General features: G+C 38.5%; 1 protein-coding gene across 5 annotated transcripts in view; it reads left to right on the top strand.

Annotated features, from left to right (window-relative positions):
• DLG2 (discs large MAGUK scaffold protein 2) overlaps window positions 1–23,335 on the top strand; it is a 770,443-nt gene that overhangs the window by 545,646 nt on the left and 201,462 nt on the right. For all 5 annotated transcript variants that reach the window (XM_065626935.1, XM_065626939.1, XM_065626938.1 and 2 more), the window contains one exon: window positions 18,236–18,338. In XM_065626935.1, coding sequence (XP_065483007.1) covers window positions 18,236–18,338 — 103 coding nt within the window. The remainder of the gene's footprint in view (window positions 1–18,235; window positions 18,339–23,335) is intronic.

The raw sequence follows: 23,335 nt of genomic DNA, 5'->3' as shown, positions 1-23,335 counted from the left end.
TTATTGCTTCTGTTAATGCTTAGCTGTCATGGAATGGATTTATAACACTATTTTGGTTAAGCTGCCATTTGAGATTTATTGAGGTGGATGAAAGTTTAATATATGATTTCTAATAACTCTTAATCAACAGGTGATTAACAAAATTATTTAAAACAATTCAATGAAATTTGTTATAAACACTACAGCAACTTAATTAAAGATTTGACGATGGCAGGGTCACACTATGCTTACAAAAGAAATAAATCAAATAATATACATGTAAACACATATGTAAATATGGCAATAAAACACGCATACAGGGTTATAAATCATACACACACACTACATTAATCCATGGATATGTGAATATATGTCTAATATATATGTAGGTATACCAATTGCTAACATTCCCCTCTCGAGTTCAGTGAATCTACTCTCTTTTAGTGCTTCATTCTCAATGAGCACTTGTTGGATCTCGAGAAATCTTAACTGTGACAGCAGACTGTGCTGAGCGAGGTCTTTGGATCCTCATGGAACCATCAGCAGACAATTATTGAGTTTTCACAGTCAGGCCTTTCAGGTGTCCCCATAAGGAGATTCTGGTCACAGCCCTCTGCAACCCCGGAGAGCATGAAGTGTCTCACTTTAGCATCGCTATTTATAGGGTTGCCACATCATTGGCTTTAGTCAACAAATTTCCACTCTGGCCGCACTTAGGATGAGGTAATTTCTGGTGCTTTTCACTGTTTATCTATGTCCAGAACTTTTTAGATCATATAGTTCTGTACCATCCAGCTCAGGCTTCGATCCAGGTATGAAGGGAGCCACAGGTGCATTAAGCTGTCAGTAGTGATGGAAGGTTCACAGAATCATAGAATGTCCTGAGTTGGAAGGGACCCACCAGGATGATCGAGTCCAACTCGTGTCCCTGCACAGGACAACCCCACAGGTCACACCGTGTGTCTGAGGCCGTTGTCCAGTCTCTTCTTGAACACTGTCAGGCCTGGGGCCGGGACACCTCCCTGGGGAGCCTGTTCCAGTGTCCAGCACCCTCTGGGGGAAGAACCTTTTCCTCATGTCCAACCTGAACCTCCCCTGGCACATCTTCCTGCCATTCCCTTGGCTTCCTACTTTTCTCAGGCAGAAGGGGATCTTTTCCCAATCTTCAGGAGCACGGAGGGGGTGTCTCAGTGCTTCATCTCACTGCACTTGCATAGTGAGAAATATTTCTCCCCAATATGCCCTGTTTGCCCAGGTATCCAGGTACACAAGTGGCCCAGAATGATAGGTCTGAACCACTATTATACATTAGCTCAGAGTGAGACTTTTCCCTGCTTAATGCTTTTTACAGTATGGCAACACCACTGAGAAGACCTAAACACAGTACAGACCTCAGCATCTGCCAGTTTAGCCCATCATCCAATTCCACTTTGCCCAAACTGCACTGCTGCATTCAAAGCTACTTCCCAATTTCAGCTTTGAGAAAAGGCAGTAGATTGAAATAATCTAGACTACGGGTGCCATCTAGTGTGCACTAAACTGCTTTGCAAATGGCCCAATACAAAAAGTAGATTATTTAGGTTATGTTAATTATCTCTGTGCCTCTAATGAATTTGATGATCACTCTGAAATTAATTTTCAAATTTTAGAGGATAAAAGGCTTTGTAGCCTGAGGTTGTATTTTGCATACTTAGTCTCAAAAACATCTCTTCTAATTTTTCTTTCATGTACATATTTCTTGCACACATTTAAAAACCAAAGCATTTATGTTTTAGGCCCTGTCAAGTAATTGAACATCTGACTGAAACAATCTGAACGTAAAGGATTTTGAATGACAATGAAAACCCTGAAAATGTAGTTAAATATCCATTCACTAGCCCAAATTGATACAGTTGTGGCTGTTTCATGCAAAGTATATAAACAGCCTTAAAGCAAAGAACTGAAACACAGGAATTATTCATCCCAGATGAGTGACAGACCCACCAGGCTGCCATGTCACACTCCTGCTGTCGTCTTTGCTGTCCCTCGGTTGGCAGCAAGGGCAGGGCATGGCTGTAGCCTGGATGGTTTGGTGCACGGTTATGTGGCACATCCCTGGTCAATGTTTAAATGCCTTCAGGAGGAAGCTGGAACTGGTTTTCCTACATTGCTTTGGAGTTTCGTGGCCACTGGCCCATCCTGTGAAAAGTGCATTTGCCCTCCATATGTCAAAGTTTTGGTGTGTGAAAATCCGATGAGTTAGCACCAAAGGGATGTAGTAACCCGAAGTTGTGAGGATCAAAATAGTATATTTTATCTAGCTCTATTTCTTGAAAATGCTTTAAGAACAATTGAGAAAGGACAAGTAAAAAATGTTTAGGTGCCTTAAAGAGATTCCTGAGTAGAAAGTTTTTAGGAAACTGCTAGAAAATCAAAATAGACTCTTGTAAGATTATTAACATGAAGAGATAAAGGTGGCAAAGGCCTGTGCCAAGAAGAACACAGACAAGAAACCTGAAGAATAGAAATGGAAATTTTTTCAAGGCAATTATGCAATTTATTTTTCTTTAGCTAGATGCAGCAAAAGAAGGCTGACTAAAAGAGAACTATGAGATCAAAGCCTTTCACAGTATATAGTATTCAGAAATCCAGCAACTTAGACGCAAATTTAAAAATCCATTTTCCATTATTTTAAAGTAGAGCTATGTTTACCACTGTCGGCTACTGCCACGGTTGAATTTTTAACTCTGATTTTTGTGTGTTTCATAGCAATATTTTCCATAAGTTCTAATTAAAGTGACCAGTGTTGCTGCAGCACTTACTCGTCATGCAAGAGTAGTTTATTTGTTCATTGAGCAGAGGGGGATGGAAATGATTACTAAATTAGTCTGCATGCATATCCCCAGGCAATCACCAAGTCAGGCACTGCTGACCTATTTAGCTACAAATAACTATTATGAATCCATTTTTCCGTATTCAAATGAAATAATTTTCATGCACAGGCTACTTTTAGAGCTGATTAACCTTAGACCATTGTCTGGAGAAGGGTCCCAGACACCTTAATTTTATAAGGGCTGTGCAAAGTAGGTCTGTTTCTCTCTGTTTATTCTTTCTTGTCTCATCCCCCAGAAACAATTTCCCTACTGCAATAGTTTTTCCGTTTGTTCCTCAAAACATGGCAAATCTGATTTACCAAGAACAAACAGTACCCTCAAAGCCAATGTTTCTAATTAACCCGGGCTTGGTTACATTTCTTTCAGGCAGGAAGCACAGTAAGTGATTTAAACCTTGATGATCTGGATTTAATCCTCTGATTTTGCTGTTGTCTGTCTTTGTGACCTCAGGCAAGGTGTTCGATTTTTTTAAGCCTCAGTATCCCATGTGGGAGAGGAGGATCACAGCTCTTCCCTAATTCATGCCTGTGCTGTGAATATGGCAAAGTGTTGATCGCTTGAGATGTGTACACTCACCTTCGGGAAGGTACCTATAGAAATACCTTAAGTAGACTGCAAATCCATGAGTTACACCCAACAAACCTAAGGATATATGTTGCCTTTGGGTGACGCACTGGAGATATATATAGCCCCAGAGTCAGCCTACAGGGTTTGGATGAATCCCATAACCTTTCTGCCTGCTCGCTGTGATAGACCTTGACCACCGTGGATGAGTGAAATTTGTTTTAATATATATATAATTTTTTTTTTTCCCCCAAATGCCACCAGATGGCATTACAGGATCAGTAATGATCGAGATCTGCCTTTGGCAGCTGGCTAAAACTTAGGAAAAGCAGTGATAACTGTATTTTTTCTGTTTTCACTTCACTGGCTGGATATGTTTAAAACTTATCTCAGGAAGCAGGCAGATATTCCCAATGCTTCTGTGCAGAGACAAAATGAATCATGTCTGAACCTTGAAGGCAAATTGAAAAGTAACAGAAAATGTTCTGTTTCAAATGGTAAAAAATTTCAAATAGCAAAAAAAATTGGCTGTTTTTTCCCCGTAAAAGGTAGGACTTTTTAATGCTAATTTCTTCTTGCTATAATTCATTATGCTCTTGTGAATTACCATCCAACTAAACATTTTCCTTCTCACTTCTGAACGTCTTTAAAATGCAGTAATGCATACACTACCAGTGTATGTTCGTCACTATAACAGATTATATCCATCCCTGTAGTACTGTCCTTTTATCATACGTAATGTAAATATCATCAAGTAGCCTTTTGAATAGTAATTGACATCAGGACTTGATTTTCTAGACACTCTGTATGCACAGATTAACTTTTGTCTCATGTGTGTACAACCCAAATGAAACAGCTCAGAATATCATGGAAGTATTATTGATTATTGATTTGTTTAAAATCATCTGAGAAGTTGGGGCCAAGTCTAGACTTAGAGGCTGCTTGAACTCTGATCTAGACCCGGGTTCTTCATCTGTTAGGAAAATGCAGGCTCCAGTGCAAATAAAATGTTCCTTGATGCCATCCTCACCGTTTAAAATTCTACTTCCAGTGCTAAGGGATATATTGTCTATTAAAATAGCAATGGGGACCCGGTGTTGTTTGGTAAATATCACTGGCATGAGAACAAATTATTTTCAAGAGCCATATGCAAAAAATGGCCCCACAGTTCACGCACCCTTGCTGACAGAAAGCACTAAAAATCTTGTCATTTCAGGAAAGAGGTACAAGGTGAATACATTGTAATTTTTAGGGAAAATTCCTGGGGAGGCGGGAGGAGAAATATGGTCCTATTCCAACAAAATTGCCACAACACTTTTTGGTTTGCCATCTCAAATGAAAATTAATTTTAAATGTATCTCCTTATTTTAGATGTCTTAACTTGTATGCTTCGAAGTACTTTCATTGCCAAATGGGCAACTTTATCTATAGGTACAGTACCTAAAGCACAGAGAGTTAGTTTACACATGCAAGTTCAGCAGCAAAATTCAGATTTACAATTTACAAATAAATAATCAGTGCATATTGCTCCTTGAACTCCTAAGATGACATTGTTTTTCAAACAGTTTTGTAATTTTTTATAAGACTGCACCAAATGTTTATGAAAGAGAGAATTAAGGTGAATTGATAGCCATAAGGAGGTAACAGCAAGTATTAGCATCTGAATATTAATTTTTGAAAATACTGAATTTTGTGTCTTTGGAAAAGACTAAACATCAGATTAAGATACTTAAATTTAGACACCTCCATGCTTGCTGGGTGTCTGGTTGCCATTAATGTCAATGGAGTCTGGAGAGCGATTCAGCTGGCCAGCTATGAGTGGTGTTCAGCAAGTTGAATTGCTCTGTAAGCTTTATTGCCTGTATTGATTGGGTATCCATTGATTTTAAGCTTAAACACTTACCACATGCGTGCATGTCTATATTTAGGTGTGCTTGCTCGTATAATGTATGTTTGCTTTTTCACCTAACATCACGCTTTCTTCATTACAAAGAAGAGTAAAATTAAATTGTGGACCATAAAAGCAGTATCAGTTTTATGTAATTCTCCTGGAGAAATGCTTTACCATCTTGTGGTTCACAATGGCAGGATGAAGCAAGGCTGGTAGCCTGAAAGTAGAATCCAGAGAAAAAGGAGACTTCTTGTTCTGGAGCCCACAGGTTACCTTAAGGAAATAAAACAAGTTTCCTGAAAGGTAATTGCTGAGTAGCAACAGGAAAAAGAGTAGAAAACAAACAGGCTGCACTGTGAAGATGCAGGTAGTACTCTTGTTGTGCTTCCATTTTCCCTACTGCTTAACCTGAATCAGATGAATGAGGTTAACTAAATTCTGTAAGGTTTTCCCCTTGATCTAGCACAGTACCAGGATGTTTTCCTATATGGGTAGAGACAGTATCTTTTTTCCCCAGCTACTTTCTGAGAGCCAAAAAACTATTCATTGGGACAGGGCTACCAGAGGTAATCTGTGGGGTTCTCTGTCACTGGTTCATTACATTATATACTGTTAGTTTGCAATGCTGGTATTGATATTTCAGTGTCTCCCTTCAGTCCTGTCTCTGGTCTTTTATACAAAGTTCTCCCCTGTAAATGGCGGGTGAACTCTTATATTGACCAGATTTTGTCTTGTGTCTGTACATCGTCCTGCTGTCATTTTTTGTGAGATGTTTGCTTTCCCTTATGAACAATTTAAATGCTTCTTTCTACTTAGTACCTCCCACACAACTCCTACCCACCTTCTCACTCACATCTGTAGCAAATATGCATTTGAAAAAATATAATGTTCCTCAATTTCTACTATGGAGTAGAACAGAGTCTAAGGACCTTGTGCTTATTTATAGCAAATATTTTTGCTTTATATTTGTTACAGTTAGAACTGACCTTCAGATTGACTTCCCTTACTTTAGTGCAGAGAAGCTTTCAGCTTCCTAATTTAAAATGGCTTTTTGCTCATGGTAAAAGCAGTAAAACCACTTAGGGCAAAGAGTGCGTTTTGTGACCTAGTTGCAAAACTACAAAAATGGCAAATACTTGCTTCTCAGGTTTTTTGAGGTTTGTTTTTTTGTGGTTTGTTGTTGTTGTTTTGTGAAATTGTAACTGGCTTGGAAAATGTTTCAATCAGCTTTATAGGGCATGGAGTCTTTTCTCCATGGAGCACCAGTTTGTCACTCTTGTGTAATAGCGTTAGGATTAAAACAGATAATATTTTTGCCTTGCAAGACTTATTTGCAGAGGAATTGACCATATACTTTGGATGCTTACTTCCCTGAGGTGGTGTGGATAATGTGTGACTGTCCTCTAACACAGGAAAGTCTGTCAACTTCTGCAGCCTTTAGCTGCACTTGTCCATAAAGATTCCCATGATTGGACTGTTTTAAAGAAGTAGAACTTGTTTGAAAATCAAGGGAGAATGTGTTGCTAAACATCCAAATGATCAATACTGCATGGTAGGTGATATTTGTGATAGATCTGTGAAAAGAAAATCTCTGGAGAGAAAGGGAGCTGTCCTATGTTAATAGGATAACACCAGCTAGAAGTGCAGGTAGGTTAAGCTCCATAGGAACGAATAGTGGATTAATCTAAATTCAGGCATATAACCCTTTAGGCTCCCTCTGTAGCAAATAGAAAGATGTAGCCCCTTCTGGACTATAATTTACCTTGCCCTAAAGTAGACATTTTGCACAGGTCAGATGACCATTGTGCTGTAAAAATGTATATTCATTTTCACTGATTATAGAGAATTTGGCATGACACCTTTTCATTGCAATAGATCCCACTCAAACTGACCAAACATTTGTGAATCTTTTTTGGTGGGCAATATGTAAAAAGCAAGTATAAATCAGATAATTCCAGATTTTATTCTGACCAGTAAGGAAGAATTGCCTGAAAATGGGAAAATGAAACACAACTTGCCCTTGAGTGACCATATGGTGTAGTGGCAAAGTTTATCATTTTGTGCTGGAGGGGAATGAGAAAGCTCAGAAGAATAACTAACATGAACTTCAAAAACAATCTGCTGTGCATTCACAGCTGATGTGGAAAATCTTGCAAGGAGCAAGTTTTAAAGTAACAGCTAATTCAGAAGTGGTAGCTGCTCTTTTAAGAAAAAAATACCGAGAGCACAGTGAAAAAAAGGAATGATAGTGTAGTAAGAAATAAACCTCAGTACTTGAGAGCCTTTTGGTGCTGTGAAACTCAAGTAATCAACATTTGAAAAGTGGAAGCTGAGTCAAGTTACTGCAGTTCTAAAAACTTCAGTCCTAAAAATTTATAAATTTATAAAATTTTACCTAAGTAAAATTTTGGGACAAACTAAGAAGGGCAAGATGTAAAATGGACTGTAAGTAGCAAGGATTAGGAAAGGCAGCAAAGAAGTATTTGATAAGAATAGAAAACCAAGCAATAAATTCCTAAACAGTTGGAAGAAAGACTACTTAAAAGTGAGACTGACAGAGTTCAAAGGTTTGGTTCATTTTTTTGCTTTTGTCTTCTTTAAAAATGATCAGTGGTCATCCAGTTAGGACAATTATGAAGAAAACAGAGGTAAGTCTTTAAACCAGGCAAAGGCAAAAACCAAGTTAGAAGTTTGACAAACAAGATGCTTAGGACCAGCTGAAAACTATCCTCAGATACTTAAGGAACTTTTCAGAATTTTCTTCAAGAACTCAAGGAATATGTGGGAATAATAGAGAAGCTTGCCCACTTTTCAGTGAAAACTTCTGGAAGAAATAAGCAGTCTATTTGGAGCTTCTCAGAATACAACAGAAGGAGGAGTAATAACCCCTGTGAATTGTTCAGAAATAAATTCTTGAGCTTGATTTCATTTCCGAAAGGACAACAGCCACAGGGCTGGAGAAGAAGCAATAGATATTATTTTGCTACAACTTGCTGCCCCTGTAAGCTGCCTGTCAACATCTTCAAACAGAGAAAAGCAAAGATGATGGCTTGGCATGATCTAATGAGAAGATCTGGGCCAAACAGTGGGTTAATGCAAGCTCAGACATTGCCAACGACGTTGGGAAGTTCTGGGATTTGAGGGTGCATTAGAAATGACAGTAGGTCTCTAAGAGTCCTCAACCTATTTACATTTATATGGGATCATCTGCACCGTGCTCCACCTTTCCAGATAAACACCTTTTACAATGCATGCAGACGTATGTTCAGTACTTGCTGTCATCAGGATGAACCAAAAACCTTACCCATGACAAAACTGAATCACCCATGCAACTTCCCTGTACAACAAGAGGAGATTTTTAGAAGCAGAGAAGGCAACTGGACACCAAATGAACAGGAGCTGGGTGCAAATGGAAATTTATTCTTTTGAAAATCTGCTTTTTTATATATGTAAATAAATTATTAAAAAAAAAAATCTTTTTTCCACCATGGAGTTTAGAACCTATGTCAGGACAGCTCTAGCATCCTCCTTGACCACAAAATTTCACTTTAATGAACTATGAACTGTGTCAACGCAAATACTACCATTTGGAAATATCCTTGGAAAAGACAGCTGGTAGCAAACTGGTTTTCAGTGTTCTTGATAAATATACATGATCTGATGGCTACAGGTTGAATTTAGACATTCAGCCTCAAAACATGATGCACTTGTTTTGTAGTCAGGGTAGCTGGGCTATATTGCCATAGAAGCTTGTAGACTTCTCGCTTTAGGACGTCGAAATAAAACAGATGACTTTCTAAAATACAAGCTCAATGGAGCTTCTAGGGAAAAAAAATACCACCTGTGTATGCTGAATAATTATGTACATTGGTGACTATAGAGCTCCCTTTTGTCTTCTATTAATCTAGGAATCTGTCTTCCAGCTGGATTTCTCTCTCTCACTCTCTCCCCGCACCCATATTTCTGCAATCTGTAATATATATTGTAATTGCCTTGATGCAGTAACCATTTTCTAAATTAACACCGGCATTTCCAAGCACATGATCGGAACCTAATAAATTATGCTAATGATCCTCATGAATAAGGTATGTTCTTTTTGCCAGGCAGTGTTAGCTATCAGACCTGTCAGTTTTGTGTCATGCAAAGCTAGTAAATAGACCTAGACTAGACACTGTGTATTTTTGCTGTGATTAAATCATCAGTTGCTTCTAAAACATTCATTTTACAATTCCCTCAATGAGTAGAAATGATCTGATGCCAGGTTGATTGCTCTTCAGCTCCTAATAGTTTAAGGAGGAGTTCACGATGGGTTCAAACATTCTGATTTAGCAAATTTTGGTTTAAGACTGTCAAACAGAATTATGTCACATTTGATACGCTGAAGATTTGGAGCAAGCTTTGCACCCCTCAGTGACCTTTACGGTCAGCCTCACAATGAAGGGAAACTAAACACGCAAATTTGAAAGCCAAACTGCTACCACTGGACAAAATGGCTACATTCTCAAGTTTTATTCATTCAGAGATTTGCCCCAGGCTGGATTGTTGTCTTGTACTTCGACTAGATTCCAGCCATCATTCTGCTCTACTGCCCAGTAAGTTTTGGGTTCCTGAGTGATTAAAAAAATTGCTGCGTGATATGAAATGCAAAATAATAGAAATTGGCCATCCATTAAATAAAGTATTTGAGGGATATCTGCAATAATTCGTTGGGGGAGATTTTGGACATCCTTTTGAAAAACGACAAGAAACAATCAAACCAAAAAACCCCCACAAGATAGATCACAAGATAGATATGCCTTTATCTGAACAAGCAAGCCACCAGGAAAATAACAAAAGCAAAAGTACTTATAGAATACAAAAGCTATTTCCTTTCCATTGATTTTAAAAAACATGCTTTATTTGAGAGCATGGAGCATCATCTATTCCAGGTGCCTGTGTCACATAATCCTAATCTGTAGAGCCACAAAGAAACTATGAATGTTGTAACTCAGGTAGTTTTAATATAAAATGTGAATACTGAACACTTCATCTTGAGTTGAGGAACCCAGTCAGCTGCTATTCAACCATTGATACATTGCCCCATGGTCTCTGGACTGAATTCGGTGTAGATTTGCTGTGACACAAGCCAATGGCCATCTCACCTCTCCAGGCCACATTGCCTTATTCTGTGGTCATGGAACTATGGAAAAACCTATCAAGTAGAGATCGAGGCAAGGATTTCAGTTTTTGAACTCACTGCTAACTCCGTGCTTGGCATCAGACAAATCACCAAAGCCCTTCTGTCTCTAAGCAGCCACTAAAATTGTTTTAACTTGCTATTTCAGTTCCTGAGTACCAATTGCTTATTGGCTTTAGATGCAATTAAGTTCTTATCATCTTTGAGTTATAAGGCACTTGTTGAAATGGAAACCTTCATTTCAGAAGCAGAAGAATGGCAATAATTATTTCTGCTTACACCATCCTTTGAAATTCAAATGTGAAACAAGAACCCTGCAGCATTTTGAGGAAAACCGATCAATGGTAGTTTAGCTATATACATGTGATGGAAGGAAATATACCTTTTAGAACTGTGTTGAAGCCAAAGTATTTGGAATAAATCCTGCTAATAGCGGAATTTGTGAATGACCCAGGATGAAAGCAGGAGACAGGGAAATCCAAATGCTAAATACAGAAATTAGGAGAAAGAGGATTATTTCAGAAAGGCAGGAAAGTGAATGGAAGTAACAGTTGTGTAAAGTAAAAGCTGTAGGAGGGAGGAGGAACAGCTCGATATCTTATCATTTTGGAGTAGGAAGACAGGAGGAACTGCAAAGGAGAAAGAATGTGTGAAGGCGTGAAAAAAATGACAATGTAGTGAGATCCAGGAGATTAGAGATGGCAGAAATGTAAGGGTGTTTGAGTGACCATGCAGGAGGAAGGCAGGTAAAAAAGCAGCAACTGGATTTGAATTTAAGAGCTAATGGTGAGCTCTGCATTTTAACATAAATGGATACTCTTACTAAGTATCGTGTTTGGTAGATGAGTGTTTTATGTATTAGAATTAATGAAAATGATATTTATATTTATATTTATGTAAGAATTGGTCAATAAATATTGGCCTGTGTTATTAGCTAGCACTGCACTCATATTTTTCACTGGTAATACAAGTTGTCTTAATATGAAAAGATTACATGTGTGCCTCTGTCTAAATTTTACCATTTAGCAATGAGACAAAATGCCATTGATCACTTCATAGTTGCTGGATCACATCCAGTCCAGGTTGGTAATAGAACTAACTGATGGCTATTTAGTGATCCGAATGAAATAAGCTTCGTGTTCATTCGGGCTCCAGTAAGACTATGTGTCCTTTTCAAAAGCTATCATTTATTTCAAACCCAGTTCAAACAGGTTTTGAGAAGTTCTGATAGAACTGAGAAGAAGTGGCTCTTAAGATGGCACTGCAGTGAACTCTTCAGTGAAATTATTTCAGTCTCAAAGTTTGCCAACCTGGCATCATTCACAAAAACTTCAATCTGAAGCAGATTTTCTATCAGAAGAATTTTTGTACAGTCTGGATTTAAAAAAATAAGTCTTTTACTATGGTTATAGGTTTAACAAGTACCATGTGGAATGATTCATGTGGTCCGGTGAGTCATAAAGCTTGTTGATTCCTACTGGAAAAGGCAGTGTGTGTGCAAGACACCTCTTCAATAACATAATATTAATTTTCTTCCTGACTCAAAGATGTAGTGCTTTGATGCCTCTTTCAGCTGGTTTATCTGCCTCCTTAAACTTCCTGGCAGAAAAAGGCATACTAAATGATAAAGCTCGTACCCCCACAGTGGTTCTTGTTTTCCAGAGAGAGAAGAATTTGCCTCTAGAATACCCGGTTCACCAGAGCATAAAGACCAGCTTCCTAGAGGCAAAAGTCATAACTCTGAGGTAGCAAGACAAGGAAAATTGAAAAGGTCATGGAAATTGCTGGCCCGTAAAAAGAGAAGAAGAGGGAAGGAGGATGCTGGGCATGGAGAACAGCAGACATGACACAGTATTATGTTTTCAGTGGAGTTCAGAATGAGATAACCAGTGTGCCTATATGTGCCGAACTAAGAAGTTTTATCAGATCAGAAGTGTAGGCAGAGAAAAGATTAGGAAAAGTGAGAAAAGTGAGAGAAAAGCAATAAAGCGAGCCTGAAAAATTAAAAGAAGCTAAGCTGGAGAGTGAAGACCCTTATCCACCTGTGCATTTTTCCTTTCTTTCTATTTCTAAGCTTTTTCTTCACTAGCAAGGCAAAAAACTCCCCTAGATCAACTTTTTTTTCCCCTGGAGTGCTGTTTCCCACGGCCGTGCCCCGGCCAAGGTTTCCGGAGTGGTCGGGGGTGCTGAGTGTTCTCAGCCCAGCCGGCTCCCTCCTGCAGGGCTCTGTAGAGCTTCAGCCTCAAGCTGGATGTGTGGGCTTCGCTTTGCAAAAAGATGGCCCATCTAAGCTGAAACCGATTGCTGCTCAAGGGCTGTGCTTTGGCTACATGCATGAGCTTCTTAGAATTCATAGAATCATAGAAACATTTCAGTTGGAAGAGATCCTCAGGATCATCGAGTCCAACCATAACCTAACCTAACTCTAGCACTAAATCATGTCTCTAAGAACCTCATCTACGTGTCTTTTAAACACCTCCAGAGATGGTGACTCCACCACTGCCCTGGGCAGCCTGTTCCAATGCCTGACAACCCTTTCTGGGAAGAGTTTTTTTCCTAATAACCAGTCTAAAACTCCACTGGTGCAACTTGAGGCCATTTCCTCTTGTCCTATCACTTGTTACTTGGGAGAAGAGACCAACCCCCTCCACGCTCCAACCTCCTTTCAGGCAGTTGCAGACAGCGATCAGCTCTCCCCTCAGCTCCTGTTCTCCAGGCTGAACAGCCCCAGCTCCCTCAGCCGCTCCCATCACACTTGTGCTCCAGCCCCTTTACCAGCTTCGTCACCCTTCTCTGAACTCGCTCCAGCCCCTCAATGTCCTTCTTATGATGAGGGGCCCAAACCTGAACACAGGATTCAAGATGGGGCCTCACCAGTACCAAGTACAGTAGCACAATCACTGTCCTGCTGGCCACACTATTCCTGATACAAGCCAGGATGCTGCTGGCCTTCTTGGCCACCTGGGCACACGCTGGCTCATGTTCAGCAGTTATCAACCAACACCCCCAGATCCTTGTCCTCCAGGCACTTTCCAGCCACTCTTCCCCAGCCTGTAGCGCTGCCTGGGGTTGTTGTGACCCAAGGGCAGGACCCGGCACTTGGCCTTGTTGAACCTCGTACAATTGGCCTCAGCACAACAATCCAGCCGGTCCAGACCCCTCTGTATGGCCTTCCTGCCCTCCAGCGGATCAACACTCACTCCCAGTTTGGTGTCATCTGCAAAATTACTAATTCGTGTATTTTCACTGGAGTGTATCAGTCGGCAGAGTCGGGTGGGCCATTGTGCAGAATGATTATGCCACCTGCTTGGCAGGAAAGTTTTCCCCAGATGTGCTCGGGGCAGGTTATCCCTAAAGTGTGTTTTTCCAATATTCCCCCTCTTGCTGGAACACTGTATTTCCATCACCTAAGGGTCAGCGCTATATATTCCATTTCTAATGACTAAGCAGGACTGCTGGATGACATGGTTCAGCTTTCCTCTCATCTCTTCTTAATGTGCTTGAGATTACTTAAGTTGACATGCAAATTTAAGGCAGATAAATAGAGTTCTTTGTATCTTATCTTAATGCAAACAATGGCAATATTAGTTATAGAGAGCTGTCTTTATTCAAACTTCTGTTTGCTTTTTTTCAGACACCAAAAGCTCTTATTTTATGAGTTCAACAAAGAAAAGAACTCAGCCACAATTTCATAAATCTCCTGTATTTTTTGTTCCGTGGTGAAAAGGTGCCATTTCATCATCACCTTTTAATTTACTGTATAAATTCACTATATCAGTGACAATTCAAAGAAGAAACTAAAATAAATCCTTTATGTTTCCTCCCCAGAGAAGGGATGTATTTTTCTTTTCCTTTCGCATTTAACAAGACATTCCAAGTGTTCCTTTAATCACTGTACAAACACAAAATAAGGTGGCTTAAATAAATAAATGGCTAAATAAAACAGATGATTTTGCCAGCCTCTGTTTGAACAAACTACATATGAATCATACTCAAGCAGTCTAACAGAAGACAGCCAGACTGTAGTAAGTTTTTAAAATGCACTGTTCCAAATTGAACCAATTTTTACTAATATGGGCTGTTCAAATATTTGAAAGGGAATATAACTCTTCCAATTTTAGAAGAGTTTGATCTATGAAAAATAGAAATCTTATATTTCATTTAGATTATGATTCAGTATTTAATGAAGTAGATCACGCTTTACTTTGAGTCAATGACTGCAAAGGCAATTACTATAGTTACTATGAACTATAGTTGCATCTTTTTCTTAGTCTTCTCTTTGTAAGATAACTGCTTTTTGCTACAGCAGAGACATACAGCTACAGAAGAGACAGACTTCTGTATAAGCTGGAGGCTCTTCATATTTCCATTATGTCAAATTCATTTTAGAGTTAGGCATCACAAATTGTGCAGTCAAGTTCATTCTGGGCCAAGACATCAGGATTGTGCAGTCAAGCTCAAAGCAGCAGTGCTACTTTGCTTGTTGTGTAACACTTCTTAAAGGAACCCAGCCCATTTAATAAAGTAAAAAAAAAAAAAAAAGTATTAAACTTTCCTGCAAACACTTGCAAATTTTTCTGGAAACATTTTTCTGTTCTTAACATAAACAAACATAAACAACATTAAATTAATTGAAAGTGGTAACTGAAATCAAATTTAACAATTTGCAATGTGATCATGTCAGGGAAAAATATCACTGTACACAATTGTTATAATTCAGACATTATTTTGGAGGAAGAGGCAAGATAGAGTGTTATTTGTTTTATTTCTTCCGAAACTCATGTTCATTTTGGCCCGAAGGTAAGAATTTGATTAAAATGTGTATATTAATGGTGTCTTTCAGCAAGCTACTTGGCTATGCTTTTTTCAACTAGAAGATTTGGGACTTGATTATGTTTTCTTTTACATATTGGGAAATAATACCCAGAAATCAAGTTAGCATCTATTCTTCTTGTTCTTTAGAAAGTCAGACAAGTTATAAGTCCTTTCTAAGTTTAACATCTATTATTCTGCGGTGAGATCTTGTCAGGTATTGGTGAGCTAAATAGCATGCAAACAGACTTCTACCAACTTATTTGGCAATGTTTGATTTTATTGTGTGGCTGTTGCATCTTCAAGAGGGAGATCACTATTCTGGCATCCTGGTGTGATCAGGTCATTACTTAACGTTATAGTGTTGTGCCTTAACATATATTAAATTCGATGGCACTGAAAACTCTGATTGTCTCCTTTGTTTCTTAGAATGAACTATTCCTAGACTGAATTTCAGTGAGTTTTTTGCAGGGGTCTATGTTAGTCTTGCCATCCACCAGACTTGAGGTTTATGTACACAATTTTGATGAAAGCATTTGAACCTTTGGCTGATTTTTTTTGAAAGCTTCCACCAGCCAGTTTTACATCCATTTCTTCCAAACAGGAAGATGGGACAACTGATAACTCTTGTGTTGGACAAATTATGAAGTTTATTATCTTACATTTGCCCTATGCTCAGAGTTTCTTTTTAGAAGCACCAGAGCATTACTTGTGAATAAAGATATTCACTTCCCTTTACATACTCTAGATGGAAATTGTAAAAGCAACATGAATTTTGTGCACTTCAGATGACAAAAAGTAGAAGTTATCAGAGTGTATCAGCATATAATGCTTTGAAATATACAAGCCAAAGACACTAATACGTAGCAGTACTAGAATTATTACCAAGTTATTGTCACAGCTTACCTTCAGATTGTCTGTATGATTGTAACAACAAGGGGATCCACACATACCTCTTCTCATAAAGCATTATGTTCTGACACAGACATTTGCTTTGAGTATTTCTTTAGGTATGAGCTTTTTCCTTCCTTAACACAAAGGGAAACAAACAAACAAACAAAAATAAAACAAAACAAAACAACCTAATTGAGGAAAGATGTTTTTCTAGACAGGTTGAACTGGGAAAACTTTGATTCTTATGGAATTATATTTTCAGAAACCTGAAACCTCAGCTAGACAATTACACTTCTGTGTACAGTCAAAAGTTCTACAGCATCATGCAGTCTTCTGGATCAGAAACTGTGAGATCTCCTGAGGTTCATATTATTGCTATCACAAATTAGTTTTTCTAAGACTCATAGTTTTGTCATGCAAATGTGGAAGAAATTTTTTATGCTGAGGGTGGTGAAACCCTGTCCCAGGTTGGCCAGAGAGGTGGTGGATGCCCCATCCCTGGAGACATCCCAGGCCAGGCTGGACGGGGCTCTGAGCAACCTGAGCTGGTGCAGATGTCCCTGCTCGTGGCAGGGGGGGCACTGGGTGAGCTTTGGAGGTCCCTTCCAACTTAAACTGTTCTATGATTCTATGCTAAAAAATTGTGTTCCAAAAGCATCACATTCTCTAAAATTTGGTGAAAGATGGCAAGTTAAGAAGGGACAGTTTCTAAATGTATTTGATCAAAATAAATATATTCATAATGGATTCAATACCTGTTATTTGTGAAGTTCTATGGAATCAAAATTTATTTTAGTAAGGCTTAAAAAGTTGTTAACATTTAAATAAAATAAAATCCATATTTTCAATGTGTGCTTAGCCAATGTGTGTTAGTACTTGACAAAAATAAACACAAAGAAACGTGCTATTGCTGAGAATTTGGGGCCTGTGTTTTGGCCTGCTTGTCTGTGAAATCTATGGCATTGTTCTCTCTCTTCCACTCACCCTTTATTTCCTTACTTTTTTATTTTATTTTCTTGAACAATCAGAAATGGATTTCTGTCCTGCTGAGGTTGTTTATATGTCAAAATTTTCCTCTACTTCACTGAAACATTATGAAGGTGAAACCTTTAGAAGTGAGGAGGAAAGTCAAATAAAAAAATAAATCAAAGAAATCTCACATACTTCAATATATTCAGACAGTAACACTCCCGCTGAAAAGCTAGATCCAAATTACTGGAACAGATAATAATTCTATATACAAATTCTGTCTGTTTCTTGGGATGTTGTTGACAAAACATTGAATGTCACAACTGCAGATCAAAAGAGATCTGAAACTGCCCATGAATTTCATAGGTGGTTCCCTACTCTGTTCTGTTCTGTTCCACTTCCACTGCTTTTGCAACAAAGTCAGAGGAACCCCATGGAGACTCAGTGTCCAACAGCCAGAGGTGCACAGTTGTACCTGGCAGAGACTCCGTTGCTGTGATGTGCAAGATACAGGGATATTTCTAGGCAATAAGAGGAGGGGCTGCATGAAAAACAAAATGGTAGATGGGGTTTCTGATCTGGAAGTTCTCTAACAAGCAGTTTTTGTTAGAGATGCTCTATATACCTCCAGGTTCCCTTGATGCTACAGACGGGGCTTGCAGAGTCTGGCCGAAGGTACGGTTTTCTTGCCCATGGTATTCTACATCGACCTTCAAGCACCACAGAAAATTTATCTTTTCAGTCTTAGATATAAAATGAAATTGATTGATGAAGAGATTACCAAAAATGTGAACTCAGTAGAGCAGGAAACCCCCCAAAAGCAGTGGTCAGAGAATATACATAGATAAGTGTACATAAACTATAGCATCCAGTATTAGTGCAGATCCTCATGGCCAGTCACAGGTAACATTTTCTCAGACTTTTTGATTTCGTACTTTTGCATCTGGGTTATCTGACCTTAACATCCATCAGACATTAAAAAAAAAAAAAAAAAGAAAAAAAGAAATAAAAACACCTCTGTTTTTCTGTCTAATGTTAAACTACTCAGACCTGTTGTTGTTTGCATCCCTTCTGTAGGTGAACGGTATTGATCTTCGAGGTGCTACCCATGAGCAGGCTGCAGCTGCGCTAAAAGGAGCAGGGCAGACGGTAACAATCATAGCACAATACCAGCCGGAGGGTAAGCAAAATAATACACTTAAAGGCATATGGTAAAAGATTAAGTGCTTTAAAGCCACCCATTTAACAGGATGAGGCTGCGGTAGATAGCGTTTTTCTCAGCTATTGTCAGAAGTCATCTGGAATGAAATTTCAAGGGGCAATTCTATCCCAAGGAAATGGCTGTATTTTTGTCTTATATAGTAGCTTATGCAACTATAAGAAATAACTTTAGATGTGCATAGAATAAGACAGTAATCAAAACTTAGTTAATAATTTTAGTTTCATTATTGCTTAATCTACGTTCTTTTCTATTCTTCTGGAGAGAGTGCAAAAGACAGTTTGAGAAAGAAGAGAAATGCCAGGAAGATCTGAAGTTGCTTCAGAAAGTCAGATCAGATTTAAACAAAGATAAATGCTTCCTGCCAAATGCACAGAGTTTCCCATCATTACTTTTGGATGAGTGTCCTTGTACCTCCAGAGCAATTAGCCCCAGATAACAAGTACTTATTAGGGAAAATGATGGCTTTCTAAATAAAAGCATCAACAGGAAATTCAGCAAATAATCAGACATTTAGAGTGGAATGTATTTCATCCACCTTTTGGTATCTGATATCTAGCCTTCTAGATCTTAAGCTAGTTTCAGTGGGACAAAGTAGACATTGATGGATATTATGAGTCCAGAGTTAAGTGACAGAACTCCTCCTCATTGTCCATGAACTATGCTTTTTTCCTGATACAACTGTCTGAGGCTCTCAAAGAATTAATGAAGGAATATTACTTTCTGATAGGAACTAAAGATTGTTTTCCACTGCAGTAGCTGTTACTTCAAAACTCTTTCCAAGTGAATTCAGCAACCACAGGTGTCTGGGAAGACTTGCTGGCACCGTTTTATCAGTTTTCAGTAAACTGTTCAAGTCCAATTCACAAGTCCTGCTATGACCTGTCAACACAAGTTGTTGATTCTGCCCGATTGAGCCCAGCCTAGGACACATGCAGGTCTCAGGTGAAACAGAACAGCTCTAATAACAGGTTCAACTAGTCAGCTTTTTCAGAGACACTGTGGAGATTAATTAGTAGTGCCAGAATTTATCCAGCATGATACCTTCTTTTGTTTCTCTGGATCCTTCTGATGGCACACAAAGAGAAAAACAGCTGGTATTTTAGTCAAACATACAATTGTGCTTCAGATCTGGTATCATGCATCCATTTATTGGTTTATCCGCACTTGAGTCACCAAGCAGAATAAATTAGACCATACTAAGAAATGGGCAGATAAGAGCAAATGAAATTGCAAGTATCTATTTTTAGTTAAATAAATGGAACATATTAATATAAAAATGCATAAGCAATAATCAGTGATTTCAAATAAAAAGTATTGAAAAGCAATTCCATTACAGATAGCTATCCACACTGGATTCTGAATAAAACCGTGTTCCCATTAGTTCCGGCAGTCGTTTGCTGTCTGGTGATTTTCTACTGCAATTATCACCATGGTGTCTGAGTACTTGTAGCAATCACTGGCGTTTCAGAGTTGTTCTATGTCATTATTAATGCACAGCAAAATACATCACTTGACAGACTTTTCCTGTTATATTTGAACTTTTAGTTGACATACTTTTCTCCTGTATTTCGCTAGCTCTGCAATATGTCAAATTCAGTTTTGGTGAACATACAATTCAAATGATGCTGATAATATCCATCAAGTATCATATTGCATATTGATTCTATTTTTCTGATAGTGCTGCTTCGTTCACCAAATTCCCTGTTGAGGGCAGACTAGTCCCGGCTGTTGTCAGTGAAGCACAGCTGGTTCTCTGTTTCATCCAAATCATTCAAGACACACGGAAGAGAGGACCTAGTGAAGAACAGGCCCAAAAGTTATCCTTATTATAGGAAATGATTGAATATTTTAAGATAGTAGTACCACATAATGTGTTATCTTACTGCTGGAGTATTTAACTTTAATCTGAGATGCTGTTTAGTACAAACTGTGTAAATACAGACGTGAAATGAAGTATTTATTTCTTTAAAAAATCCCTAACAGGAAAAAAGAGATGAAGCAGATTTAAAACAGTTGCTTAAATAACCTTCCCAGAGAATTATTTAAGAATTTACAGGTCACACAGAAAGACAAACACACTCTATATCAGCATAAATATTTATTTTATTCTGAAGATCCTGCACGACTCTTTTTGTCCTTTCTCTGCAATTTATACCTGATCTCTTATTTACTGTACTTTATCTTGAAGCATATATTGGAACATAGTCATAAAACACAGTCTTAAAACTGTATGGTTGTGCTTTCCTCAGAGGCTCCTCACTTTAAAATGCTTCTAAAACCAGTAAAGTATATAAGCATAGTGGGCTTGTAGCTTGATTTTTCCATTTCCATACTGGAAGTTCTGAGTTGTTGTTACTACAGCTTTAGTTTTTCTGGGGAGATCCAAGAATAGCCACTGCAAATGCTAACCAATACCTTTTTTAAAAAATCTTTTCCAGCTTATTAAGCCTTTAGATGTTGTTTCAAACAAACACATTCAACGAAACATTTAGCTATTGATATTTCAGATATTAAGTGATGATAATATAAGTACCAGTCAATACTATAAGCCAGCTGATGATTAGCAATTAAGACTGTGAGTAGAAAAAGCTCACGTTCCAATAATTTAGTTTTTATGTGGTAAAGAAAAGCTTACAGCACATATCTTGGCAATGTCTCGAAAACAGAATAATATACTTTGCTGTGGGAAGAAAATGAGGTGACTACTGTACAAACAGCTTTCAAAGTCTAAATTGCCTTTTCCTTGTTTCAAACAGTCAAAAGTTCATCTAAGCCTCATATGAACTCCCCTCACATTTATGTGTATAGCCTGGGCAACAAATCTCATAAGAATGGCAACTTCTGCAAAAAAAAAAATCCAGTGCTTGCCATCAACTTGAATAGTTTTTCCTCTTGGTATTATGACACTTTGTTTTCTCATCATGTCTGGAATATGCAAATACAGAGACTAGCTCAGATAAAATAGCATGTCATCACAGCATGTTTTGAATGCTCTCAGAATTGTGGCTGGCGATGGTGCTTATCTGAACCACGCTGCCTGCCCCTCGCTTGACAGTTGTCTTGGAAAGAGGAGAAAATTCCATTAAAGCGCACAGATACAGTGAACAAAGGGAGAGTGGAAGGTACAAGCAGCAATTTCATGAGAAGAAGCTGCTTGGAAATATTAATTCATAAGGGATAGTATGAAGAATGGAGAACAACTCCGCAGCTCCTCTGCTCTTCAGAACGTTTTCCTCACGTACACTCACCGTCTTTGTTTCCCTCAACCCTCTGGGAAACAGAAGAGAAAATAAGAGGTATGAAAGTCCAAACAAAAATGCAAATTCTCTGGACAAAAATATAGAAATATTTTTAAAAGCAAGAGGAAAATCAATCACAGAGATTAAAAAATCAGAGCTCAATAGTGAGAGTATATGTTTATAGCTTTAGGAACAATGGCCATAACCCTGGGCTTTTTGAATCATTCCTTACTTTTATTTTAAAAACTGAAAATAACCTGTGTACTGTATCTTATGTACATGTGTATTGTGTAAATGGAGGTCAACTAATGTCAAGCATCATGATCTCTAACAATCATTGGGGGTGTAGTTCATATGGAGGGTTATGCGTGTGTTCACAGCACACTTGCCATCCTGCAGGCTTCAGAAAGGTGACTTTTTATATTCATGTGCTGCTCAAATCTTCTGCACATGGTTGAAATGAAATTAAAGAGGATTTAAAGACCAAAACCTACTTAGAACAAAATTAGAAGAGGAACCGATCACTTATATTTAGCTTTGCTCTCCGATTTTTAATATTCTTGGAAGCGTTTTAACTCTCCTCCCAGCTTAGCAACTCTCAGATCTCTTTTAAAACATTATACAAATATGGAGCCAGTGAGTAAGCCATTCTCTTCTACAAAATAACAACCTGAGCCTGGAAAATAAACTGAGGTTGGAACAGTGTGTCCTCATCCAGCAATAAATTAGAAATTAAAATGGGGAATATATAAAACATAGGGAAACACTTTACACTTCCAGGTTTTTATGCAGGACGTACTTTGATTTTAATGGTAACAGCTGTAACTTACAGCCCAGTATGGAAGGAGTTAAGAAAACAAAAACAAACAAATAAAAAACAACAAACAAAACAAACACACACATTTTTTTCAGTGAAACTGAAATACATTTTGAATGGAAAGTGAACTTTCACTGAAATATCAACAAGTTTTCCTGAAAGACACAGCTTGGGAGTGGGGCTAGACAGAACGCTGGACTCCTAACGAAGCCACTCAAAAGCTTTATTGCACATTTTAGTCTCTAACACTCGTGTTCCCCCTGCGGCAGCATGAAAGGGTAGAACTTAGCCCTAAGATTTTTGCACAACACTCGGTGTCAGTGGCCTGCGAGCTCCGTGGTACTGCATTGCAGTGTCTCTGCAGCTCTTCCCTCACAATATCCCTGAAAAACTGTTAAACCACCCCAAACTTCCATGTGCTTTAAATCTTTCAAGCTAGCCAATTAACTTCCTTTCTTAACAGCTTGCATAGAGGGAAAACGTTTATTGATTGCAGTTTGATTAGGCCAGCTGACAATGAAGAGGTCAAAAAGTGGTTGCAGCAAGAAGATTTCTGCTTTATCACCTTTTGAATTAGCTGTTCGCTGCATGCTCGGGGGCTCTGCACCTGCTGTGCGGTGAGTAGCTGAGATTTAGTCAGAGTATCGAACAGATGCTGACAGACAGTGTGTGTCTTTGCAGACATTAGCTCAGGAAATTATTAGAGAGCTGCACCTACAGTTATAGGGATCTCGTGGCTGCAATGGCAATAAATTTACTTTTTAGTTCTTTCCTTCCTGAATCTGAGAGGCTCACAAAGCGTGTTGCAACAGACCCAATGTTCATAAGCAGCATCAGCTTTTATAAAAACATGCTCCTTGTCTTATATACTTGTCTGACCTACTAGTGCATGAGATCTG

This window comes from Caloenas nicobarica, chromosome 1 (genome assembly GCF_036013445.1).
Source record: "Caloenas nicobarica isolate bCalNic1 chromosome 1, bCalNic1.hap1, whole genome shotgun sequence".
Taxonomy (NCBI): Eukaryota; Metazoa; Chordata; class Aves; order Columbiformes; family Columbidae; genus Caloenas; species Caloenas nicobarica.
Note: the sequence above shows the minus strand (reverse complement) of the source record. Positions and strands in the feature narration are given on the sequence as shown.